Genomic DNA, 25121 nt, shown 5'->3' on the forward strand with positions numbered 1-25121 from the left:
CAGAGTTCTTCGTTTTAGGTCTATTTTCATGTTTTAATCCACCTTCCTCTAGAATCAAGGCATAGAGGCCGTTAAAAAGGCTCTTGACCAATTTCAACTCACTGAACAGAGGTGTCTAGAAGTTCAGGCAGAGCTACGTTGTTATATGGACGACATTATGCGAGCATATAAATCCAATGAAGATCTTCTGTTTGAAACCCAGCTCGAAATCGCCCGTCTACGGGTATCCCTCATTAGTCGGGGAATACCTATTCTAATGCACCCTCAGGATAATCCGCGATCATGATAGGTGCAGTCTTTTCCCCTCTGAGATGTAACTTTACTTAACTCTAAGTAGGACATGGAATCTGACTATAATGTATATGTGATATATTGTAGTAGATAGGGGTACTGTTTCAGTACCTGTAATTTCTATATGGCACGATATATTTTTGACTGATGTCCGTCGCCTTAAATTTTGAAAAGAGGCTAATTTCGCATACCTCCGGATCGTAGCTTGACATAATTCACCACCCCTTATCTCTATTTCTGCATTACAACCGTCAAACCAGCCCAATATGCCACCTAAAGGATCCAAAAAGAAAAAGGCGGTTGTCAATGCCACGGTTGAAGGTATCATCTATATATCCTCATTACATCCGCATACTTAATGTTTTATCCATCTAGGACAAGAGGTTGAACAGGGTCCGAGCTCCGTGGCAGAAAACGAGCCACCTCAGGCTCCTGAAGCAGGTCTGTACTAGCATTTTCTTTGTTGAGATTCACTGAACTCTTTATTAAAAAGACCCCAATGGCCGTCCTATCCGAAGCACCCGTGGTCTTGGTGGAGTAAATGCTCGGCAGGAGAAAACATCTAACATCATTTTTATTGACTTCGAGAAGGCTGGGAAGAGGAAGTCAAGGGCCGCCAATGTGGATACTAGCGCCATGCCTGAAAATGAGATGGCGCCTCCCTTGAAGAAACCTCGCAATGGGGTGAGTCTACTGTTCTAATCTTAAATTTGCTATCTTCCAAGCACGTCTAGGTTACCGTTGTGTCGCATGTAGGTCCCCCTATTCAAATGCAACCAAGGCCAACGCCTTCAGTTGCTCCTTGGGATGTCCAACAAGTCCAACCAAGCCCACGACAATCTCAGGGTGCCCCCCCTCCTGTCCAGATCCAACGTGCAGCTCAGAGAAATCAGGAGCACTCAGAGCTTGATCATGCTGTCCAAAGACCCACTGCCCCCATCCAGCGCCCCGCTGCTCCGGTACAACAGCCAGCACATCCTGTCCCGCGCCCCGTACAACATGCAGCACATCCTGTCCCGCGCCCTGTACAACACGCAGCAAATCCTGTTCAGCGTTACGCTGCCCCTGCGGCAGAGAATTCTGTCCAATACTACGATGCCCCCGTACAACAACCAGTGCATCCTGTAACACAACATGCCCCCATACAACAGCCAGTGCATCCAGCAGCCTATAACGCCCACCAAGAGGCTAGCATCAGCCATCAAGACGAGGAGGAGCAACAAGATTACGAAGGCATAGAGCAGGAGGAAGATGAGGAGGAGGAAGAGGGGGATAGTGACGGTGAAAGGCGATCTGAGGAAGCATCAGGGGACGAATGCATGCAAGGAATTGATGAAGAGAATATTGGGGATGAAGAAGCTCTCCAATATGTCGACGGTGATGAAGGTTACGACGACGCGGGTCAAGATGATGAAGAGCCTGCTGCCCAGCGTTGGTTTAACTCCACCTTTATGTCGTGTTTGCTTACCACCTATGTTTGACAGTGGTTGATGAAGTTTCCGATGATGAAGAGGAGAGGAGAGCAAGGGCATTGCTCCGCCAGCCTTCCCCCCATGTAATCATTTCTCTGCTGTATTTAATGTCTAGCTAATGTATTATTGATATAGGTTGTGGAAGTAGAGGATGTTCTTCAAGAACACCGTCGTCGTAATCGGGCGAACAAGCCACCTCGCCCTGAGGCATTGCGCAAGGCGGCTGTTTCGCAAGGAGCCGTATCCCAAGGTTTGACAAGGGAGAACAACGAAGCATCTGACGATGATGAGGTGCTTGGTGAGGCACACATCGCTCATAAGAAGTCCAGTACTTCTTCTGCTAGGGAAGTATCCAAGCATTCAGTTGCATCCTTTACTGGTTACTGGAAAGATGTGCTCAAAATTGCACGCAAACTGATGTGCCTGTATGTAGTAGAGGAGGTCCCCTTTCCCACTCGGGAAAATCACTTATTAGTCGCCGATGGATGTGTGAAGATGGCAGTAACCGTGTTTGAAAGAATGAACACGGATAAAGTGTTGCCTGATAGTAAGTTCTGTCTTCTGTGATTTTAGTTAATTGGTTTACATAACTTTGCAGAGAAAAAAACGCTCCTAGACAGGAATACCGCCGTAACGGTATATTTTTAGCGTGTTCTTTTAAGGATATCGTACTAACGTGTCTGTTCTCATTAGGCATTTGTCTACGCGTCAACCTTCCGGGGAAGACTGAAGACGATGATCAGACCCCTGGTCAAAAATGCGTATGGCCTCGAAGTCCCGTCGGAGGTCATCGCCGCGAACCCCAATATGTTTGAAAATCAGATGGGGGAGATCGAATACATCAAGGACAGGGTAGCATATTGGCTACTCAATGGTAAATACCACCGGGGTGTTGCCAAAACCCGAGTGAGTTCGCCGTCCATTTTACCTGGCTTACCACTCATTGATTTGTTTCCAGTATCACGATGTCCCATTTGGACATCCTTTTGTGAAGAAGATCTGTCTGGACTTCTTCTACCATCCTACAAAAGGGGTTGCAGTCCCCATCAAAGGTCTGGAGACAAAGACGGATTTCTTCAAGACATCGCTTCCCCACAAAGCATTTGCGCTTGTGGCCAGTTGTGTAGTTCTGATTTCTCTCCTGCTATTGGCACTGCCTTGCTAACAAGCATTTTGCTGTAGATCCACAACTGTCTTGAGGAGTGGAGGGATGGGATTGACCCTGCAAGAGGTGGTCCGTGTTCGGGTATTGAATTCAAGGGAGAGGAGTACTCCCTGAGGTATGATGCCTGCATGTTGGTTGCAGCAGAGGCAGAGAAGGATACCTTGAACCAAGGTCCTCGCTTGGCTCGCTTATGTAGGGAAGTGGCTGAGGAAGGATGGTGTGTATCTTTTTTTATTCATTTCTTTCTTTGCATCATTTAGATCTCCATAATCAGTGCTATTATGAGGCCTACGAAGAACCCCCCCAACCCTTATAGGATGACTCTCCATTCTATCCCACAGGAGGAACTAGATTACGGTCCAGAAGGGTAGTTGGGTGAATGAGCGGGGCAGCTGCCGGGTGTGGATTAGAAGATACCATATTTAGATCGTCACGTATTAATAGTTATGCATCTACTAATAGAAACATGTTTGGTCCGATCCAAACATAGATTATCTATTTTTAAAATTGCCCATTTTAGTCAAAAATGGTTCGGTTTTCAGTGTGATATTGGCACTTGCAGGAATAGCCACACAACACTATACAAATGAAAGTGGATACTATATATGCCTTTGTACCTATTTGCAGTGTGTTATGATGTGCTACAAATCTGTGGTAGCATGCTACAAATCTGTGGTAGCATGCTACAAATCTGTGGTAGCATGCTACAAATCTGTGGTAGCATGCTACAAATCTGTGGTAGTATGCTACAATTTGTATGTCAGTTGTATACAGAGGGGTATGGACCATGGTAAGCATGCTACACGCCGCTACACAGCACTCGCGTTACAATACAGATCACTACAGAGTACCATGTCACGTTGGTACCAAGCTACAGGTACATCAGTGTGTGTTACCCAAATGGGACCGTTACTATGGGCACTACAGAATTACGTATCACTACGGATCATTACCTACTTGGCCCCGGTATTGCTGATGTCTATTTGATGATGTATTCTCCTAGGTTATGGACTTTAGCGAAGCCGAAAGAGAAGGCTTTATTTTGGGGTATATCGAGTTCTGGCAGCAAGAACCAACCAACACCATTTCACATGATGACCTCCGAATTGCGGCTACGCGTCTTTTAAGTGGATGTTTAGAGCATTATCGAAGGGGTGTTACGCGTGTTAGCAGGATTGGCGGCGTTGTTCCTGTTGAAAAAGCTGAGGATTTCAAGAAACGTGCATTAGAGCTTGTTGACCTACCTAACGCTGTAGAGTTTCAGTTGCAAGCAGCAAACCTTGTACGCGATTTTCCAAAGCTGAATAGCTGGATGGCGTGGTGGACACGCCCTTCTCACGCCTCTATGCTTTTTTATTCCCAACGGAAAATGGACATAGATGTATGGAAGTCGATTCCGAAGACTACAAATGCCGAGGAAGCAATGCACTGGAAAATGTACTGTGCTGCTGGACGGGATCATGACTTTATGGCTGGAATGTATGCTCTTCATGCTGTTGCGCAATATTTTGAGCGAGTATATAATGCAGCACTTGGTGAGTAATTGTATTTTCTGACAGAGAACTATATTTACATTTTAATTACAGAGGGAAAACCTATACGGTACGGCAAGGCCGAACCGTGGAAATCAACAAAAGAGAAGCTTGGTCGTACTAAGCCTACTCGCGCACCCGACGCTGCTACCCAAAAGCGGAAACACAATGACGGTCGCCCGCCAGATACCGTTAAAGAACTCCTTGGACAAAAGCACAAAAAACAAAAGCTTATTCAATCAGATAACTTGCAAGAAGAAGCGGCCCTCACAGTTTTAGAAGATGGCAACATTAACCGCTATTCAAAGACGTTAGACGACACTCCAGCAATAGTTCGGGAGCCCTCCCAACATCAGGTTGTCGCTTCTAGTCCACGTACTTCTGCACATCCCAACCGCTCGCCAATTGCATCTTTTCCATGGAAAGATAACTCATGCTGGCTGGATGTGGCTCTTACTCTTCTCGGCGCTGTAAATGCATCGTTTGATTCGTATTTTTACAGCATATGTGGACCAAATTTACCGGACGACTCAATGCTTCGAATACTTGGACAAACACTACAAGAGTGCCAAAATCTTAGACGAGGACGGATATCACCAAAATCACTTCTTATTGGGCTAGGAAAGCAGCGAGACCTCTTCCGCAGGTCACTTAAAAGCCAGAAATTCATTACAAAGTTGACTTCATTTGATTCAGTTTTCGTAAGTTCACGTTTTCTTGTGTATATATTATGGGCGCTTAAATTTGTTAGGGTTGGTTCAACGATGTTGTTCAAAGGGAACAACACTCACAGTGGTACAGATCAGCGGCATCTCTCCAGATATTGACCACATCGATCCGCTTCTGTACAGGATCCGAGGCTATTGGGGGCCCTCATGTAGAACTGTCAACAAAGCCACGGAGTGCGCGTTTTTTGCAGCTAATGCCTCGGGACTATGACCAGTATGGCGGAGATTTGGAAAGATATTTTTCCAATTATATCTCGCTGGATCGCTGTCCAACACCTTCCTACATCTCTTTTGACTCCATTGATTGTGCACCTGAGCGGGTCAAATGCTGGAGAACAAAAGATGGTGTCTGTCTTTGCCCAGGAGAACGAGAAGACATACGGGACTTGGTTATATCCCTTCCTTTTATGCTATACTTTGAGCTGGCAAACGATACTGGCGAACCTAGTCTGTCTTCTTGGGATCTTTCACCAATTCTAAAGGCTGCATCTGGCGCTCCAGACGATTTTTCAGATCTTGTATACTATCTGGTCGGGCTAGTGCTTATTGATTCCTCTGGAAGTCACTTTAGTGCCAGATTTACGCAGAATGGATTGGTCTACACCTACGACGGACTTGAAAATGGCGGAAACTGTGTTGTGGAGGAGAATGCCTCAATCGAAACACACCTTTCGGGAAAAGCGCCTATACTTCCTGATGGTTGTTGTGTTCATGCTATTATCTATGCGCACGAGGGAAAAGAGTCTGCACAAGATGCATTCTTTAATACACGACACAAATTGATCTCCGAAAGATTCAATATTCGATTCATATGCTCGATTGTTGGATTATACAGCCCACAGCAGCTTACTTATACGTCACCCGACTATGAACAGATGGATCCTTCTAAACAAGATTGGATCAGCAATAGAAAACTCGCGGAATCAACAGAAGAATATCTTACCCGCTCTAAACGCAGAGCAGTTGCTGTAAACAAGAAGACCACACCAGCAGAAAAAATAGAGCTGGATCCCGAATCCGAAGAAGAGACCTTTAACATCTCTAAAAGTCTTCTTACTCCAAGCAGTCCAGCACGCGGATCGACCCTAGTACTTGGCTCCACTTTGGGTAGTCCAGCCGAGTCAAAGTCATCACATTCGCGGGAATCTTCACCTTGGTCTAGCTTCTCAATAAACTGCCGATGCGGTTTGATTGGAGATGGAAACAAATACTATCTTGATGACGAACATGGCGCGGCTGTCCAGTGTGACTGGTGCAAGGACTGGTCGCACATAGCATGTCAGCGAAATGGACGGGCAAGCAATCTGGGAATCACAGACGACTTTATTTGTGACTCGTGTGATGTTAGAAATCATATTATACCACGTTCGAGTGCAGAACGGTAAGCATGTCATACTCTCTGTTGTATTTACCAAGTTGCTTATTTTCCCTAGTATGCAATGTGCAGAACGTATTGGAGACAGAATATGTCTTGCAGACCGTCTCAAGTAAGTTAAATACATTATACTACATACCAATACTTAAAAATTTTAACAGAGAAGGTCGAGGTGCCCTTTGCCTTCATGGTGAATTCTGGTACCCAGTTCGCATCATCCAACGAGTTTCAAATGGGTGGCGCGTGCGGTGGTGGAGAGATAATCAATATGCCACGATGCCTCCTGGAGTGGGTTCCCAAATTACATCCATAGCTCCAGAAGATCATGTCGTGGATTCTCTATGGATGAATGCAGAAGGACGAAGACAAATACGGGTGAGCTCTACGGATTCTATTGCCTTTTCTTGACTAAAAAGACAACCAATATAGCTTGGAAAATGGATTCACGCACATGAAGTAAAAGATAATGACGAGATATTATCTGATCCAAGTTCTATCCCCTTCACTGAAGACATTGACCGAATCCTCATGCCGCATATCAAAGTTCTGAAGGCGCTTCTCAACAACAATCGCAAATTCCTTGCATCAAAAACGATTCCTGCAAAGAAGTGGCATGACGAGCAGAAGAAAATGAAGAACTCAAAGTCCTTCCTGAAATCTGGTGTTATTCCATTTACTGGTCAGTTAACAATTATTGAACGCGCTCAGATTTCGAACTGGTTTGAATGCAAAATCGCCAACAACGACATTAAAATGCGAATTAAATGGGTATCCTTCCCGCCTCTCGCCCATGCTTTTACTCTTTATATTGCTCATCACCTCAAGCAAAATCCAAGGTTCACAGACCTTTTGGATGACCGTCTTATTGAAGAAGCATGGTCAGCTCAATGCTGGGAACGACCTACCTCCAAGAACGAAATTGATGTTGATAGGGACTGCCTACAGCTTTTTGAAGAAGAAATTTTTGAAGTTTCGGCGCGTGCCGGAGTTGCAGGACACTGCCAGTGGGGACTCGATGTGGGACCACATCAAGATGGGTGGAACCCATACGGTGGACTTCCAGATTACTTCAACTTTGGTGATAGAGAAGGGGATGACAGTGAACTCGAGGTATGTGGTTTAATATTTTATTCATACAAGGATACTTGCTCACCAATGGCAAACTAGCCCGGGCCTCAATTCTTAGCTTAATACACGATCATCCATTAAATAACTTTTAAATTTACTTCTATTCAACTATTTACACCACTATATATTACAATATGACTTTTTTAGTGGGCCAAGCCTTGTTCAATGTAGAGGAACAGTGACGACCAAGAAAGACGACACAAATTTGTTTGAAGTCAATTTATCCCACGCTCCATCACCCCGACCTGCCACAACACGGTTCGAACCCACGCACGCACATGCACGTCCCTCAGCCACTTCCGCACTTCCCTCAGCCACTTCCGCACTGCCCTCAGCCAATCGCGCACGTCGCACTGCCCGCACTTCCCGCACTGCACTTCCCTTGCACTTCCCTCGCTTCCCCTGCAAGGTAAATTTCTTGTGCCCATCCATACCCACCTAGATTAGTGGAATTACACTTGAATCATATATTTGACGCATGTTTCGACAAATTATTGTGATTGCAGAACTCATGCTTACACCTAGTGGGAGTACTCAGCTTGCGTACAAAGTACTAGACGGTGATCTCAGTAAAACTCACTCTGTATATTGGTGCATGTATGCGGGGTAAATCCTGGGAGTCTATCATAAATACCGTTTGGTGGGTGTGTATGGCTTATCAAGGTTACAATGGATGGCTGGCGGCTCAGTGCTATGGTGCACACTCTTCTTGATGTCTGGGGAATCATTTGGTGACATTTTCTTGCCCCTGGACTTCTCAGCTCGTATTACTGCGTCTGCTCGTAAGGTTTCTGCTTAGGGGACATGCTAATATTATGCTGGTCTTGAAAAATGCGAATTTAAGTATGTATCTGCCATGTTTGTGCCTGATGCACGTCCTTGCGCGTGTTTGGATCTATAGTGCCTGTTTTATGTTTGTTTCTTGTATACTCTATCAATTCTCTTACGATATAATCGCTCTCATTGTATTCATGCTGATTCTGCATCTTCTCTCAAATGTAAATCTTGCGTGGTCATAAAAGACGACGCGAGTGAGGGTTTCGAAGCATTTTTTTACACAGTCCGTCAATCGTGCCCGTCAAAATAAGGACAAATACGCGCAATTCTCATATGTGACCGGCAAACAGCTTTCCCCTCTCCACAATTGAAGAACGCGTTCACCTACTTCACCTTGATCCAATACATCCCAATAAGCGTACGTTATTTTACCTGTTTACATAGAAAACTTCTCGAGTAAAGGAAACTCTTAGATCTCTGTACGAGGAATGCAACCAACTGGGTATCGATGAAGCCAACGAAGACGTGCTGGAACTTAATCGCTCATCCACAGGTTTACAGATACCAAATTGTATCGGACAAAATAAACGTATTGTAACTTGTAACTGATAGCCTGATCAAAGCTATAGAAATCATCATGTTCTGACCCCTCTATCCTGGCACTCCATAGAATGGGTATCATGATTCAGCTCTTGAATTGGTGCCCCGGTGGTGATACAGAAGCAAAGAAGTAAGGAAGTGCAACGTCGCTCGGTTCAAAGACGCTCGAGGATACATAGAAACTATTCACAATGTTCTCACGTACATCTCACTCGAGGTTCGAGGATGATTCTTGTTCATCTCCAACTGCTAATATTTGTAACAACTCAGAAGCCAGCTGTCGTATACTCATCAACACATACATATGATCCACATCGCATCCAATCTAGAAACCGAAAGCTCGGGTGATGTAAACACTCCAGAATCATCCACGGACACCATGGGACATGGATGCATGCAAAATTTGTCCGGTAGAATGGTGGAATATACGCTCTTCTACAATGACAAGGCTACACGAGGTGAGTTATTGTGCACCACTGTCCCCTCACCCTCCGTCTAACCTCATCACCATAGATCGAATAATGACATCAAAATATTTTGCTTTGACCGATCCTGAGGGGCATAGGAAAAAATAAGTGCAGCGCAAGTGCGCAAGTGCAAAACGTGCAAATGCAAGTGCACGGTGGCTGTGCTGCAGTGCAGTGCAAGTGCATTTGCGAGTGCACGGTGGCTGTGCTCAAGTGCAGTGCAGTGCGCGCACAAGTGCAAACATTAAAAAAACGCAAATGCACAGTCCGTTATAGTACACAACGCTCTATACTTAATATACATGAACTGTATATAACTAATCAATGTAGTACCTAGGAGATTGAATGCTATTTCTTTGTTTTTGACTTCACTGCCTTTGCTGCAGTCCTATTTTCAGGGATAGGCCGTGGCCTAAGGATTCTCTTCTCTCCTACTAGGTTTGGCTTGGTGGGTTGTATAATTTTGACAAAGGTTGGGTTGATAGGAATGATAGAAAGGCCATGTATCTTCTCAAAAAGTAGAGTGAGCCCTCCGTGAAGGTCCACCCTTTTCCGCTTTATAATTCACTTTTTGTCTGCCAGTGTTACCAAGGGGGTACGGAAATTAAGATGCCGGACACCGGCTAGGTAGGTAGGTTGGCTGCCAGGCCGCGAAAAAAAAATTCGAATGATAGATTTTTTTGGAAGAATTTGCCACAAAATTTTCAGTTTAGTCAATGAATTTGAGTCTATTGGATACGAAAACCATGTTCAAATGTTCCAAGCAAGTTCCAAGACATATATTTCCAAGAATTCTTGGCTTAATCAGTGAATTTTGATAACAGTTTTTGTATCTGGACGCTCAAGCGTGTGTCAAAAAGGTCTTTCAAACCACAATTGAATCATCTCCACAGTGCCGCACTATACTGAGATAATACAGAACTATATATGGTGCGCGTCTAGACTATTTTTAGATTCGTGTACTTACAATACACAAAATAAATGACAATTATTAGGCCAATACAGAATCTACGATAGAGGTTGATGCAGACGGGTATGCTAAATGCCCTGATTGCTTTGATCGTATACGATGTGGCCCAGGAGGTATTAAAAACCTTGAAGCACGTCATCGTGGAACAGCAAAGTGCCGTGCAAAGGCTGCAAAGCTGCAGAAATCTGGCGCTAAACTCAAGGACGGGTCAATTTCTATGTTTTTGAAACGCACAAATCCTGCCGATAAAATCCGTGTTCCATCGCAGACAATTATCCCCAAGAAAATTGGTTTTATCCCTGAATCTACTCCTCTACTGTCAACACCTTTGCAAAAAATGCCATCGGAACTGGACTTAAATCTCAGTCAACATACTGAAACATTAACTGTCGCCGTGTCAAATACTGTACAGAGACTTCCGGTAACATGGTACAAGTCAAACCTTGCAAACAAGATGCAAACCTTGGTCAATAATCTTCCTGCAGCTAGCCAACACAGTACTTCCGATCTTCTTGAAGGATTTAATCGCAATCCTGCAGAATATGATGACCTATCAATTAGCAACGAAGACTTGTGGGAAGTGGTCTTAAACCCACTTTTAAAATCACTTTTGGGGTGGGGAACCAGCCTTGATGTAGCCGCCGTTATTGAAGGCCAACATGACGGACTTAATGGTCTCGCTCCATTTATAGAATACTTTGTGGTACAGCGACACGTTGAAGAGAGCTTGCTAGAAGGCAAGTTCTCACACTTAATTGAAGGATTAAACAAACAGCAACTCAAGTACGTACTAATTTTTGTTTGAGATATAACTTCTAATAACGGGTCTACTTGTGTGCATGCCACAATTTAGGTTGGGGCCGGGTTATATCATTCCTGGCAGTAAAACATCAGATTTGCGGCTTACCTCTGCTGCGTGCAAAGGTTATATACTGGACTTACCTAATGGACGATCACCTCATTCTGCATATCCGTTTGCACTCCACGACATTCTACCATTGCCGTGGACGTACGAAGTCAAAAATCACCGCATGATTGTTCGAAGTCTACGGTGTGGAACTGTTGAAGTTCCACCACACTCTGCCTGCTGCTCGTTGTGCTCTGATTTGTCAAGTAACTCGATGCTTCTGGGAATCATTTCTCGGATACAAAATGGTGTTGACGTGAACACACCTTATGCATATCATTCCATGGATACTCTGCGGACTGTGCTTGCTCGTAAAGACAAGCAAATTAATTTTCTAAAGCTTCAGGGAGTCAGCCAAGCAAGAGCTATCGTTAGGAAATCAAAGTCTCTCGATGAACGGCAGAGGCTAATTATTGCAATTGCCAGTAAGCAGGTTGGACACGTTGAGCGCCTCCTAGAAATCGGCATTCGTCAAAAGCGCAGCATTACCTATATTCTCCAACAGTACAAGCTTGCCGCTATTGGTGTGTATCACCCGAAGAGCTATTCTGATATGGAAAACATGCTTGGTCTTCTTTTGATGGATTTGGGTGGAAATCGTATCTCTGGAATTGTTCACCGCTCCCTCGGACTTCCTGGAATTACTACGCTACGCACCAAAAAGATGGTTCCTCTTTTAATCCCATCAGCATCTACTCCAACCATTACCGAAATTACTGCCAACATTACTGCATGTTTTCAGGGACTGTCAGACGTTCTTGCTGATGCCAACGTGATGCATACAACTTTGGCCTTTGACGAAATAGCCACTGAGGCTCGGATTCGATGGGATGAGCATACAAACAATTTTTTGGGAGTTTGTAGAGAGCATGGGAGACGAACGGCACTAGAATTCAATAGTCAAGACGATGTGGAAGAGCTGTTCCACTGTTTGGATAAAGGAGAAATTCACTATGCACGCGAGGTGAGAATTTTACATGATTTCCACGCACAGACGCTCTCAGTTGTGTTTCTAATTTTGAGACATCTATTTTTATATAGGCCACGGTTGGGGCACTTGGAATTATGAGCCCTAACAATTGCATTTATGCAGCATGTCCAATCCTTATTTCTGGTGATTGCAAAAGGGAAACCGCTGAAGAACATGCGGAAATTATCAAGACAGTTATAAACTCAGTTACTTCAACCAGGCAGCAAACCAAACTTCGCCTTGTATCAATTGCTTCTGATGGCGAGACAAGACGTGGGTCAGCATTTGCTTTATTAACATTCAAACACTGGCTATCACTTACCTCCCCTATTTTTCCACTACTCACCAACATGACCTTTATGGATCTCCATGTAGGCGATGACGACTTAACAGCTGACAAGGACTGGAAACATGTATTTAAACGATTTCGCAACCTGCTTCTGCGTCCCCGCGGTCTTCTTATTTCAGGAGTTAGGATTACTCCTTCGATCATATCAACCCATCTGAAGATGTCTGGACTCTCTGCTGTACATGTGGCGTCATTATGCAATCCAAACGATGAACAAGATGTTAAACTCGCGTTTGATTTGCTTCGAGCTATTTGGAGTCTTCCAACAATCACAGAACATCAAAATCCGTCTATTATTGAAGCACGCGCGTCCCTGGTTATCTTGGGGAAACTGTTCTACCACATCGTATTCCCATATTTCTGCGTGGATCTCACGCTCTCCGAGCAACTCGAGCACATCAGTGCAGCAGTTCATCTGGCTTTGGCCTTGTATCACGAATCCGGTACTCAATTCATTCCCGCGCTGCTTTACACGGATCTGCAAATCATGGCGAAGAATATTTTCTTTTGTGTTGCAAAAGCAAAGGTTCATCTACCTCACAGTCAATTTTATCTTGTGCTTTTAGGAACCGATCGGCTCGAGGAAATATTTGGAATACTCCGAACAATGATTGGAAATGATTCCAATGTTGATATCTGGCAATTATCATCACGGCTTACAGGTACAACAGAAGTGTCAAATATTCTAGCAAAGTATCCTCACTGGGATCGCGCACCACGACGACTCAAAATGCCTGCTCTTACGCGGTTATCACAGGAACTTCCCGACTCCTCAGATCACATCAAGCCTGCATCTTGGAAAGGAAATGTTTCTGTTGCAAATGTTACTCTCTTAACGTCCTGGAAGCGTGGGCGGTTTCTGCTTGAGGCTGAATGTCCTTGGATTATTGAAATCCTAGCACGTTTGGAATGCGACTCAAAATATGGAATGCTTTCGCCACATGGAAAGATTCTAGTTGGCAGCACCCTTTTTGAACACGAAGCACATGACGACATCTCTCAGGAGATTATTTCTCTAGAAAGACCCATCGTTGACTCGGATATCTCTTCAACACTTACTTCGCAGCAAGCCAACATTGAAGATCAATTTCTAACCCCCTTTTTCAACGAGTCAATGCCATCCGAATCATTCATACATTATACTTCTCCCGATGAAGAGAACTTTACACGCACTGTCTTGTACAATGGGGATCTTATTCCTAAATCGCGTGCACTATCATTGCACAGCAAGCATCGTGGACAGAGATCTGTTGCTTCTACAGACCGGTTGCGACGTGTACAAGGGGCAGAACGGTTTGGAAAGGCAATAAACCTTTCAGAAGCCAAATGCCAGTATTCTGACAACGCTCAAGACATTGTCTCTATTCTGGATCCAGTGGTAACTTTGGTCAAGTGCGAGCAGCATTTGTTTCTGTGCTTAGGTGAGGTTAATAGCATCAAGATACATTCCGAGTCTCCGGTGGAAGCTATCTCAATGGACGATATTAATGAATCGGATTCCGGGAAAGTCTCAATATCTATGTCAATACTTGGTCTTCGCCGCTCAACTGTAGGCGACGATCCAACACTAAAGGCAGACTGGCGAACATACAGACTATTAAGCGAGCGCACTATTCACACTCCTGCAAAGATGGTACTACCAATCAACCCCACCATCCATACGTCTGGAATTGGCCAATTATACTACTTGCTTGAAGGCAGTGTACTTGTGGCTCTTGTTTCGCAACTGCGTAGCACAATCGACTCAGATAAAGGTGTTCTCAAAAAGTTACCACAGGTTTCTCTAGGCAAAGAATTTCCATACTATGAGGAATCCGGTGCGCTTAGTTCTTCTTTATTAGCAAAATACAATTAACATCACAGTCTAGGAAAGGCATGTTTTTCTGCTTCGTTTGGCCTAAAAGAGGCTTTAAACTGCTGCCCAATGTGTGAACCTCCCTTCAATTTCGCTGGAAAGGGTGGACCACGCATACTTGAACACATCGGCTCGCATATCCTTCACGATCCTTTAATCAATCGTGATGATGAGCCATGTGGACTTTGTCTTCGTCCCAGCCCACAATGCGTGTTTTTTTTGAAGAAAGGCACCGGCGGAAACATCAAAATTAATACACAGGCTTCGCTCTCATGTCCCAATGTCATTTACTACAAGTATGCAGTCGCGGAAAAGTCCACGTCATCGTCTCCATGCTCAAATGTCCCAATTTACTGTCCTATATGCCCCAAGACGTCTCCTGCAGTCTGGCGCTATAACCTCAAGTACCATATGATTAAAACACATCCTTCTGCTTCCTTGGCTCGACATTCGCATCTTTGGGACTTATCTTCGTTTGAAAAGTCTCAGATGAAGAATATATGGATTAATCGACTCACTACAGGTCAAACTCGCTCAGGTTCCTCAAAAGCAAAAAAAAGCGCACTGGTGATCTCAGATGCACACACAATGAGTGTAGAACTGCCTCAGTAAGCGCAAATTATCAATGTAATTGTTCTGTATGCTAATTAATTACTTTTTTCTAGACATTCAATGCTATCCGATCTTGACAACGTGTCTGAAAGTGATTCGTGCTCTGAGGAATCCGAAATACACGATGACAATGTCCTGCCAACACCCCAAAGCGAAATACAAAGTATTGACAATCCAATTGACACCAATATTTCCGAGTGCACACAAGTAACAAACCCCGCAGACATACAACCCAACGGAAATGACGACCATGTACACCAGGACACAACATTGCATTCGGAATCTTTAATATCTCAAAGACCACGGCGCAAACGGACTTATTTTGACCTTAACGGCCTTTCTGTATGTGTATGCGGACTCAGTGCTCACCCGGCTACTGGAGAATTGACTGCAGGCCTTGCTAAATGTAAGCGGGTAAATTGTGAAACAGTATGGGTAAGTCACGTTTTTGAGTTGCTATTTAATTTTGTTACTGTACTCTAACGGACGGTGAACAGTACCACATTTCGTGCTTAACACCAAAGGTGCATGCCGTCTCAAAGACTTGGGCGTGCTCCTCATGTTTGGAAGGCAAACGAAGTCGCTACTGATGTTTTATTTGTTAATTACTTGTGTAGTATCTCAACTACAGTTGTCCGAATGTAAAATGAGGGACACAGATGTTTTATGCCACCTCAAATGTTCCAACGTGTAAAATTTGGCTAAGTTCATTTCCTTGGCCCTTGGCAATTACCATTTTGAGCCATTTTGATGGTTATGTAATGCTTACGAGGTAGGTAGGTTGGTCAAAATCCGTTGAAAAAAAAAAACCAACGTCGTGTCCGATTTTTGAAGACCGGTACCCCCTTGAGTGTTACATGAATGAATATCATCAGTCAACTGCCGTGAAAAATATCAAATAATAGTATATACTTACCTTTGACAGTATATCTGCTGTAAAAATTATGGATGAAGCGTTCCCAATCCAACTCTTTCGTTCTCAGACAGCTGCCAATTGACGAAGGGATTGAACTAACTTACTAAGTCATTGTCACGGTCTCTGATTCTAGACATGTCACGCGTCAACCCCCAAAAAGCCTTCCATAGGCACGGTGACACTCGAGTATTATGCAGTGAACATAAGTGCACTCAAGTACAGTACAAGTGCATGCAAGTGCAGTGCAAATGCGCGCAAGTGCAATGTAAGTGCAACGCGAGTGCATGCAAGTGCATGCAAGTGCGCGCAAGTGCACGTGAGTGCACGCAAGTGCACGTGAGTGCACGCAAGTGCAGTGCAGTGCAAGTGCAGTGTAACGCAAGTGCATGTGACATAAATGTGACATAAATTAGAAGGTTATCACAGACGAGTCAATTATTGTGTAAATTCTAGCTGAATCCCCAGCTCTAAGCATATTTTATGGCGTTAACCGACTCCTTAATCCGACTAGCAAAATTTTTAGCAGGCAGATATTGTTTTGCTTGATGTAGTACCTCATCATTGCAGAGAGAATATTCAAACTTATTTTCAATTTATTTCGCCCCAAGGTACCGAGAGAGAGTAAATAACACCATTCTGGAAAATGGGTATACCACAAAGACCGAAATATATAAGTTTCATGTTTTATTTTCCCATACTCCAAGGCACAAGGTGTATTTACAACAAGTTCATTAGTACTTGTGACGACAGATCACAAGTCCGTGACAACACATCCCTGGCAGTGCAATATGGCAGAAAATGGCGCACAAACTGTCTGAAGCATATTTTAGAATAAATAGTCTAACAGAGGTAGTATTCAAAACTCATGCTAGCAGCCAAAATTGTTCATTTGCCTCAGACCTCAGTTGAACTAACAAACATGGCATGTTCTCCTCACTCGGCATGCACCGGCATCTTAGTCCCGAGGAAATATTGTGACATATTGACACACTGTCACGCGCACTTGCATTGCACTTGCATGCACTTGCATGCACTTGCGTGCACTTGCGTGCACTTATTTTTCTATTTGCCCGATCCTGAGGTATACACTTCCCCAAATGAAGCATCTACGAAGCGAACCCTGAAAACCTGTACGGCCCCAAAAGGGCCCTTGCTCAAGCTGCCATCACCCACGCACGAAACTTGAAGTACATTGATTCCCATTAATACGAATTTGATCTTAACGTTACTCTGCATCTCGGCGAGAAACGGATTGTTCAATTGAAATTGTTTAGATTGCCTGTTCAAAAAGGTATGCAATGGTCATTGCATGCTGACTGACGTGAACACAGGTAATAAATACAACTCCATTGATTCTTCGTAGCTCTGATCCATAAAAACTATCAATAGATCCTGTTTTTGTGCATATCTGTGCAGTGGTAAACCATTCCTGATGGGGCTCCCAACGGCGTAACTACATATCCGAAAATTGACCCATCAGCAGGCGTGGTCTTGTAAACATGTTGTTCTCATGTGGTGAATGCCCAATTAATAGCAATGCTTGGAAATACACCATGAACTTCTCGCTCCGCTCTTGCCACAAATTCATGAGACATATTACCGCTGTTCTATGATTTTTACCAGAGAAGCGAACATATTTACACAAGCATATTTCTTTACAAGTTAAAACTATCAAGCCTACCTGACACGCAGACGCTGTATTTGTCAAGAATTGTCTCCTCAGAATGTTAATATTTGCCTTCCAACTTGGTTAATCCCTTCCCCATTGTGTGTAGATACTCTTTAGGCCGTCTTGATTGTGGGTCAGGGCTCTTTATAGTGCTTGAAGGCATCAAAGGTAAGAATAACAATGTTCATTTTTGGGGAAGACGTATCAATTTCACAATATCAGATGATGTTGCCAGAAACCCGCTATGTAGAACTTAGTTGATGTCACTAAAACAGAGTAGTGCCGAGAAATGCCGCACATACCAAAAAAAACAACGGCCATCATGAAAATTGAGCAATGCGGTCACCACGGGCAAGGAGAGCAACCAAGGAGAAGGCGCGTGCAGAAAAAGCCAAAGTTATAACAAGGCCGTCGATGAGTTAGGGGGAAAGTGCGGCGGACCAAGTCACATTGACTAACAACCCACTTGTCCAATATTTCGCTGCGGACCGATAAGAAGAGCGCCGAGCTGCGGCATCTGCATGCGCCCCTACCGCGGGAGTAGGACTTCGAAAAGAAAGCCTAGCGTGAGAGAATCAGACACCAGCATGAACACTTGAGACAGAGACAAAGAAGAGTGGTTTGAAGGTAGAGTAGGGGCACAGCAGCAGACAGCGTTGAGAGAGAAGAGGACGTATGAGCAACAGGAAAACCGTAGTAAAAAGGGAATATGGCTCACTCCTTTGGCGCCAGATTCAAGAATTATAAGACCACATGAGCATCGCGAGTTGGCGTGTTCAACATCAAAATTTTCTGGAGACAGGGGTGATCAGTGCATAAAATTGAGGTGAGATCAGCTGAAAAAGAAAGTAATCTCCTAAAAACTTCTAGATAAAAGTAGTCGAGAATTGAAGTTGATTTTTGCGCCCTCTCACCTTAGTACACGTGGAAATCACAAGCCACAAGGGAAGTTGTTGAAATAATATATAAAAATATTAACTACACTACCTACAATGAATCAAGTTACTCTATAATTTATTGCTGGGAGAACTTGGTTAATTATCAATAAAGCAAGTGAATTACCCAGAAGAACCAACTAACTTAAGGAGTTATTTGTGTGCGTATGTGTGCAGTTCCGAGCTCATCCCATGAACAAGCTTTCACACGGATATATATATTACATCTCATCATTCAATGCGCGGCCAGTGTGAAAAAAAAACCTTGCATAAGGATGATAGTTATCTATGTGTGACAGCGTAGTGATAAAAATCATCGTGCAACTTACTTAGATATAAGCCAAATTCATACTGTGGATAGATTATATTTTTTTACTCAGACGAAGTCGTCATTCTCATGGTACGATTATTCATCAAATGGCGGTGGGTACACCACATGCACCGACTACTGTATGTTTTCCATGCAGCGGTTAACATACACATCTCATGTATAGTTTTTGCATGCCAGAAAAAAATGAAGACTAACACTCAACTAGTATGTAAAACATACGGCAGTCGGCTCACGCCGCGGTAGCCATACAATTTTAGGCAACGGGTAATCAAGCTCAAGTTGATGCAACCCGTATGAAGCTAACGAACACTGGGAATATCATTCAATAATATCCACTTTTCACAAAGAGCAGAATCCATAGTGGTCAACTGCTGCGAGTGGCTTAAAATGAGTGCGCCATAAACTTGGTGTAACTTCAAAATAAACAAGAACGACGACTATAAAGAGTGCCCCATGGATTACAATGACAGCAGGCTTTCAGGAATCAACTTTCAAGAAGCTTGTTTTCAATGCACTTCAACTCTCTCGTAGCGTTCACCGTCGCTGCAGCAGCCATTTTTGCTGGCGCAGTTCCTGCACCGGTGAGGTAGCCTTCTTTACCTTACCACCCATCATCTCATAATATCTGCAGACCAACAATGGCGGCATCATGTCCCTTGAAGAAATGAAAGCCTGCTACGTCTTTGCCTCCTATGTGATAGATGGCGATGGGGTTGCTCGGCAAGCGGGCTTGAGAGAAACACGCAGGATGAGACAAAAGTGGCTATCCCAGTGCACAGGATTGCTTACACGCACTGTGAAGGTAATAAGCATGAAAAAATGCGGACGGTTGAAAAAAAAAAACCGCACACAGGTGGCGAATAACCCCGACGCTAATGTGAGATCCTCACTAAGCACTGGAACGAGCGAATGAGGCATTATCTTTCCACAACATCATGCGGATCTCAGACACAGACGTGCCTCCACACAGGACTTGCAGCACCGATGCGCATGGACAGTATACATCCCCTCTTAAATCCCGCCATTTCCCCTCCAAAGACAGGCTAGGCCAGTGACATGGCACGTAAGTATGCGATCACCCAAAGCGGACTGATATCCAACCTGCCCACCACTGATCCTCTCGCTCTGAATAGTCCATATGCAATGTTTCGTTTGCTCGACGGATGGGTTGAAAGGGACTCTCGCTGATCGTTATGAGATCGAAGAGGAGCAATGCAGAGAGACGATGCATTCGTTCGAGTTTATAATGCGCAGGTCGAGGTGCACACAGTCCACGGTGACAGTGCAGGGACAGCGCAACTCGTGAACTCGCTCCCCTACTCACACTGTTGGCCATATAGCACGCGGGTCTGTCTCCTTCCCTTTCGCTGGCCTTTCAAACGCATTTCTGAATAATTATCTCACACCTTATCATTCTCCCTCGGTCTCCCTTACGCGTCAAATTGTTGGTGAGGGTGCGTTGTATGAACGGGAGTGGTGAGCTGGCGCGTTTGTTTGCGCTTATTGTGCACAAGCACAGGGGCGTGAGAAGTCGAAGTCTGCACACGCAAAACCACAAAAAAGAGGGGTGTCATTCAACTAGGCCATCCATCTGCTGTACCTTTGCCTTAGGAAATATACTGTAGACACTTTTGGCTGGAGATATTTACCAGACAGATATCAAATAGCAATTTTTTGGCGGCAGAAAACCGTGTCGCTCTAGCACCTCCATATATTTCGATGCCTGTCCGCTCTCTGAGACACAAGCAAATGTCGTACCAATGACTGTATTGATGTGGTCTGCATCTGTGATATATAGTGAGCGTAATTATATCCCGATTGCCTCCAACCAGTGCCTCTATGTTCATGATATTTTTGATAACCAGGCTATATGAAATTATGAATAAATAAGCGTTTTGCATATACTGAAAATAAACAAACTAGAGAGGTTCCTTTTTTAGTAACGTATATGTGTCTAATGAACAAGCTGGAGATGTACCTGCACAATGAGTGCTGCTATATGAGGCCTTGTCGTATAACGCTGTTCTTGGGCGATGTTATTATATTTTGGCCACCGATGGGAGCTTCGCCTCCCCCGTTGAGCTCTTCCCCAACAGAAGAATCATTGACCGCCCTAGAAATAAGCCCATTGTTCCCAACAGCACCTCCGTTTTGCGAATTATCAAAATTCAATCCAGTGATATGCGTCATATTGTTGCCAGACGAAACGGTACTGATTTCAAGTTGATTGGCGACTGTGAGTCGTAACACCATGACTGTAGGACCAAGTCCCTGGAAAAACACTTAGCACATCCCATGAAATCACATCTCGTAGATATCGTCTTGAAACGCACCGCACACACTGCCAGCGTACAATCGATGTACGGAAATGCTTGGTACAATGTCGACTGCACGTCTCTGAAACCAGGGATGATTGTAACCATAGCTTCTAAGAAGAGTAAAAACGAATACACTGCTGAGGATTCAACGATCGTAATGAGAATTCGTATGTATCGTTTCCTGTCCCGACTGATGTTCTCGGATGCGGTGTATATCCTATATCCAATAAGAAACGTTGTGCAGCATGTCGTAGCTAAACCCATAAACAACAGGGATGTGGAAATGTGATTGTTTAGCTCTGCCCTTGCAAGGCTTGGGGATTGAGATATAGTTGTACGAAGCACAATGTCGGTTATAACCAGAGCTGTGACGTCGTTGGATGAAAGTCAGAATATGCTTTGTTAAAAGAGAAATTTCATCCACTGACCAATCTCTGTAATCCATAGAAACACCGGAATTCCAGTAACTTTAATCGATTCTCCCCAAAGGTGATAACATCTCCAAATCTGAAATGATTAGCTTCGTGTGATACCTCAGGCTTAATCAAATATACATACCAAAAGTCCATCCGATATGACGAAGATCAACGGCATGACTATGCCTACTACTTCATAATCCCACGACGGATAATCAAATGACGACCAAAATATCGAATCCCTGGTATCTCCATTGATAACAAAGTTCCACTTCATAGAAAAGCATTGAGCGATGAAATTAAGAACTGTCAACCCGTAAAATGCGGATATGGCTGTCAAGACAATCCTACTGGAATAACCCGGTTTGGATGATGTCTTTGAATCTTTATGCAGCTTGAGCCACTCTGCTCGGGTAATACGACGCAAACTACGTACTGAGACCGTACACGTAGAGCGTACAACCATATACCACCGTATAAATCCCTGAAATTCAGGTTGGGACTGATTGTATAGTCCTCAATATTTACTGGTACTGAAGGGAACGCGCTGGATTCGTCAGACATTATGAAAAGCTGCGGATTTTAGTGTCAATGCTTATCTGGAATCGATGCTTGCTACTTATATAGCTCAATTCTGTGAGAGATTGAATGTCAGGACAAGTTCAACAGGGTAGCATCCTTGTTATCTGAAGCATTTTTTTGCTCATCTCAGTTGATGTTTGATATCCCAAGTCGTCAACTGGACTCTGCCTTGTTTCATTAATGCTTTACCATCACTTGTTCTTGAGATATTGAATGGACTATCGGCGTCTAATGAACATCGATGGTACTCCCAGAAAGTATTCGACTCTGTAGACCATGATTTACAAAAAGTGGCACTCCACAATCCAGACGCCCTTCACGTAAAAATAGTACCATCCGAGTGTTTAATCTTTCTTGATCCTCCTCATCTCATCATTCCACAGATCAAATTTCTTTGAAACCGTCAATTCCATCACATAAAATTAGTATGACTGCTTAACATAGCACGTTCGTGATAAATTAAGTAAATTTGACAATTGCAAACCCGTTCACCAGGCAGCTGCAGTCCCGGGCAAACTTAGCTGCACATCAGAAGCACGCTATCAGACTTATGAGATTATGCCTCGGGTCAGGTCATTTAATACAGTCAAGTCGGTCTCCTTTCATCGATTTCTATGCCAACGATTCACATGAAACTATGGATTCCAAGCATCTACAAAAAGTCAAGCTAATTAAATCAGTTTTATGGAGTGTTCAATGCAGAGGTGCTTTTACCATGATAAAAAGTGTAGAGTCCAAACGGAAAGCGGTTTCATGCTATGTTGTGTATTTTTCCTCTTAGAACAACAAAAATTTGAAGTACAGATTGCGCTTAGGATACAATGCTCGATTGGAAGGGAAAATACAAATTGATTTAAATAGATATTTATTATTGTTGAAGGGTTAGACGCGGAAAGGGAAAACTTGGGCTCACCCGCCATTTTTTACTGTATGGTGTATCTGCGAGTTTGGGGTACTTGTTCATCAGATACGTCTCAATGTCTTCCAGTGATGCTCGATGGTTAGGAGAGCAACCGACAATGAGAATGAGAACCTTAATTTTTGTGTATCGACGCCAAGGGTCTGCACCTATTGGCCATGCATCTTCGAGATTGATGTTTGGTGGGACTCCCAAAATGCGACGCACAACACTGTCAGTGTACTCTTTGGAGGGAAGCGATGCCACCTCCTCAGAGGTTAACACCCCAGTGGCATGTATTTTCCGCTGTGGCACTTTACGTGCACGAGTGTTGGTCCTCTTTCGGGTCGTCGTCTGAAGAGAAATATAATATATTAGTCCTTGTATCATGATCGAAGTTTGGATATCTCACCCCCGTCGACCTTTGAGCGCCTCGCAACGCTTTCCGCCTCTGTACACCTGAACCGTCTGATTTTTGCGAAGGTAGAAGTATCGAAGCACTAGTAGAAGCATGATATGAGGTGTGGATAGAAGTTATCGGTACAGTGCCAACAGGCGCGATGTTCTCAGAGACAGATGACATTGAGGTTTGATATGTGTGGTGCTCTTGCCAACTGGCCAACGAGGCAGATTCGCGGGTACTCGAGAACGCGGCTTGAAATTATGCTTCAGGATCAGTTCTTTTTGGATGAGTCAGTGAACCGGGTGTACCTGGTGTGCTAATGCTCGTGTTTGTGCTGCTGTAATTCGAACCGTAATTGTAGTCGACAAAGGCTTCCATCTCCCGGTACCAGAGATCTTCTTGGACGCTGGATGACCCAGACTCTGATTGGGGGGACTGTGCGGTAGCGGAAAAAGTCGGTGACCAGGTGTAGTATTGTGTGTACATGGTGATTTTTTGGAGAGTGGCGCTGTTGATATTCATGCTTCCATCTCGGACGTTTTAACGAGGACGTCTAAAGAATGTCAAAAAATGTCAGCTCCAACCTTTCAACGATGAGTGAGGGGTCGAGAGTGCATACTGTGCTTGATTTCTGAGGGCCTGGTCATGAACCTGAGCCATGCATGCTAACTCTATACCCGCTAGAGCTGAGATTTGAGCAGTGACTTGGCTCGACACAGTGCCATCCATGCAGACACTGATATCTGTGCTATCAGAGTCTGAGCCCTACTGCTTTGATCAGGAAGTGTAATCGGCAGGAATCTTGCAGCCGTAAAAGAGAGTTGTGTAGCGATAGACAGATAATACCAAGTAGCACGAGGATACCGAGATTGGCTTGAGTTGAGTTTGTCGACAAGAAAGCATTATGCGGATTGCATTGAACATTGTAGATTGCGTGTAGAATGTCAAAAAGCGTAGCCAGGTGTCTTTATCAACCCTCTCTTCACAATATGCAATATGGCACGGTCTGCTCAAAGATTACACGGTTATCTAAAGATACATTTATAAAAGTTCCACATTGTTCGTATGCCATACGATGACCAGCTACTAAAGCCTCCATTACCGCGTCTTCTTCGGTTATATAACTCGTCCCGGACTGAGCCATAAGGCTCACAAGTCACGATGATATATGCTCACTTCCCATTTCCCCAAGACCACAGACAGTGACATAAACCATCACAATAATAGCCAATACGCGACACTGCAAAGAAAAACCTTCCCTCACCTATGACGACAGCTCCTAGTACTTCTGAGTGTGATATAGCCGACGACCGACACAGACCTTCTATATGCTTTCAGGCTAATTGCAAACCAGGTAAAAGAAGCATACCACAATGTCCATCCCTCCATCAACGATGCCCAAGACCTTTGAAATGCTTCAAACCACGGATAAGTAGCTGGTAATCGGCTCTTGAT

The 25121-nt window shown here is 44.1% G+C and overlaps 5 protein-coding genes across 5 annotated transcripts; 3 read left to right on the forward strand and 2 right to left on the reverse strand.

Annotated features, from left to right (window-relative positions):
* Positions 1-557: 557 nt before the first annotated feature.
* JR316_0013411 (uncharacterized protein) lies at positions 558-3299 on the forward strand (the record flags this gene model as incomplete). The annotated part of the gene is made up of 11 exons (XM_047899020.1): positions 558-612; positions 667-732; positions 785-975; positions 1026-1722; positions 1776-1846; positions 1899-2310; positions 2362-2399; positions 2457-2669; positions 2722-2886; positions 2946-3145; positions 3203-3299. The coding sequence occupies 11 exons, from the start codon at positions 558-560 to the stop codon at positions 3297-3299; spliced, it is 2205 nt and encodes a 734-aa protein (XP_047741873.1).
* A 5960-nt stretch (positions 3300-9259) lies between these two features.
* JR316_0013412 (uncharacterized protein) lies at positions 9260-15788 on the forward strand (the record flags this gene model as incomplete). Its single annotated transcript, XM_047899021.1, has 8 exons — positions 9260-9285; positions 9339-9526; positions 10541-11288; positions 11359-12376; positions 12454-14548; positions 14600-15194; positions 15252-15633; positions 15696-15788. The coding sequence occupies 8 exons, from the start codon at positions 9260-9262 to the stop codon at positions 15786-15788; spliced, it is 5145 nt and encodes a 1714-aa protein (XP_047741874.1).
* Positions 15789-19558: 3770 nt separating this feature from the next.
* Positions 19559-19962, forward strand: JR316_0013413 (uncharacterized protein; the record flags this gene model as incomplete). Its single annotated transcript, XM_047899022.1, has 3 exons — positions 19559-19630; positions 19681-19851; positions 19903-19962. 3 exons carry the CDS (start codon positions 19559-19561, stop codon positions 19960-19962), a joined length of 303 nt encoding a protein of 100 aa, XP_047741875.1.
* A 1082-nt stretch (positions 19963-21044) lies between these two features.
* JR316_0013414 (uncharacterized protein) lies at positions 21045-22347 on the reverse strand (the record flags this gene model as incomplete). The annotated part of the gene is made up of 5 exons (XM_047899023.1): positions 21045-21320; positions 21383-21732; positions 21796-21874; positions 21926-22133; positions 22220-22347. The coding sequence occupies 5 exons, from the start codon at positions 22345-22347 to the stop codon at positions 21045-21047; spliced, it is 1041 nt and encodes a 346-aa protein (XP_047741876.1).
* A 643-nt stretch (positions 22348-22990) lies between these two features.
* Positions 22991-24152, reverse strand: JR316_0013415 (uncharacterized protein; the record flags this gene model as incomplete). The annotated part of the gene is made up of 4 exons (XM_047899024.1): positions 22991-23017; positions 23279-23617; positions 23676-23917; positions 23975-24152. 4 exons carry the CDS (start codon positions 24150-24152, stop codon positions 22991-22993), a joined length of 786 nt encoding a protein of 261 aa, XP_047741877.1.
* Between the last annotated feature and the right edge of the window lie 969 nt (positions 24153-25121).

Source organism: Psilocybe cubensis (genome assembly GCF_017499595.1).
Source record: "Psilocybe cubensis strain MGC-MH-2018 chromosome Unknown contig1, whole genome shotgun sequence".
Lineage (NCBI taxonomy): Eukaryota > Fungi > Basidiomycota > Agaricomycetes > Agaricales > Agrocybaceae > Psilocybe > Psilocybe cubensis.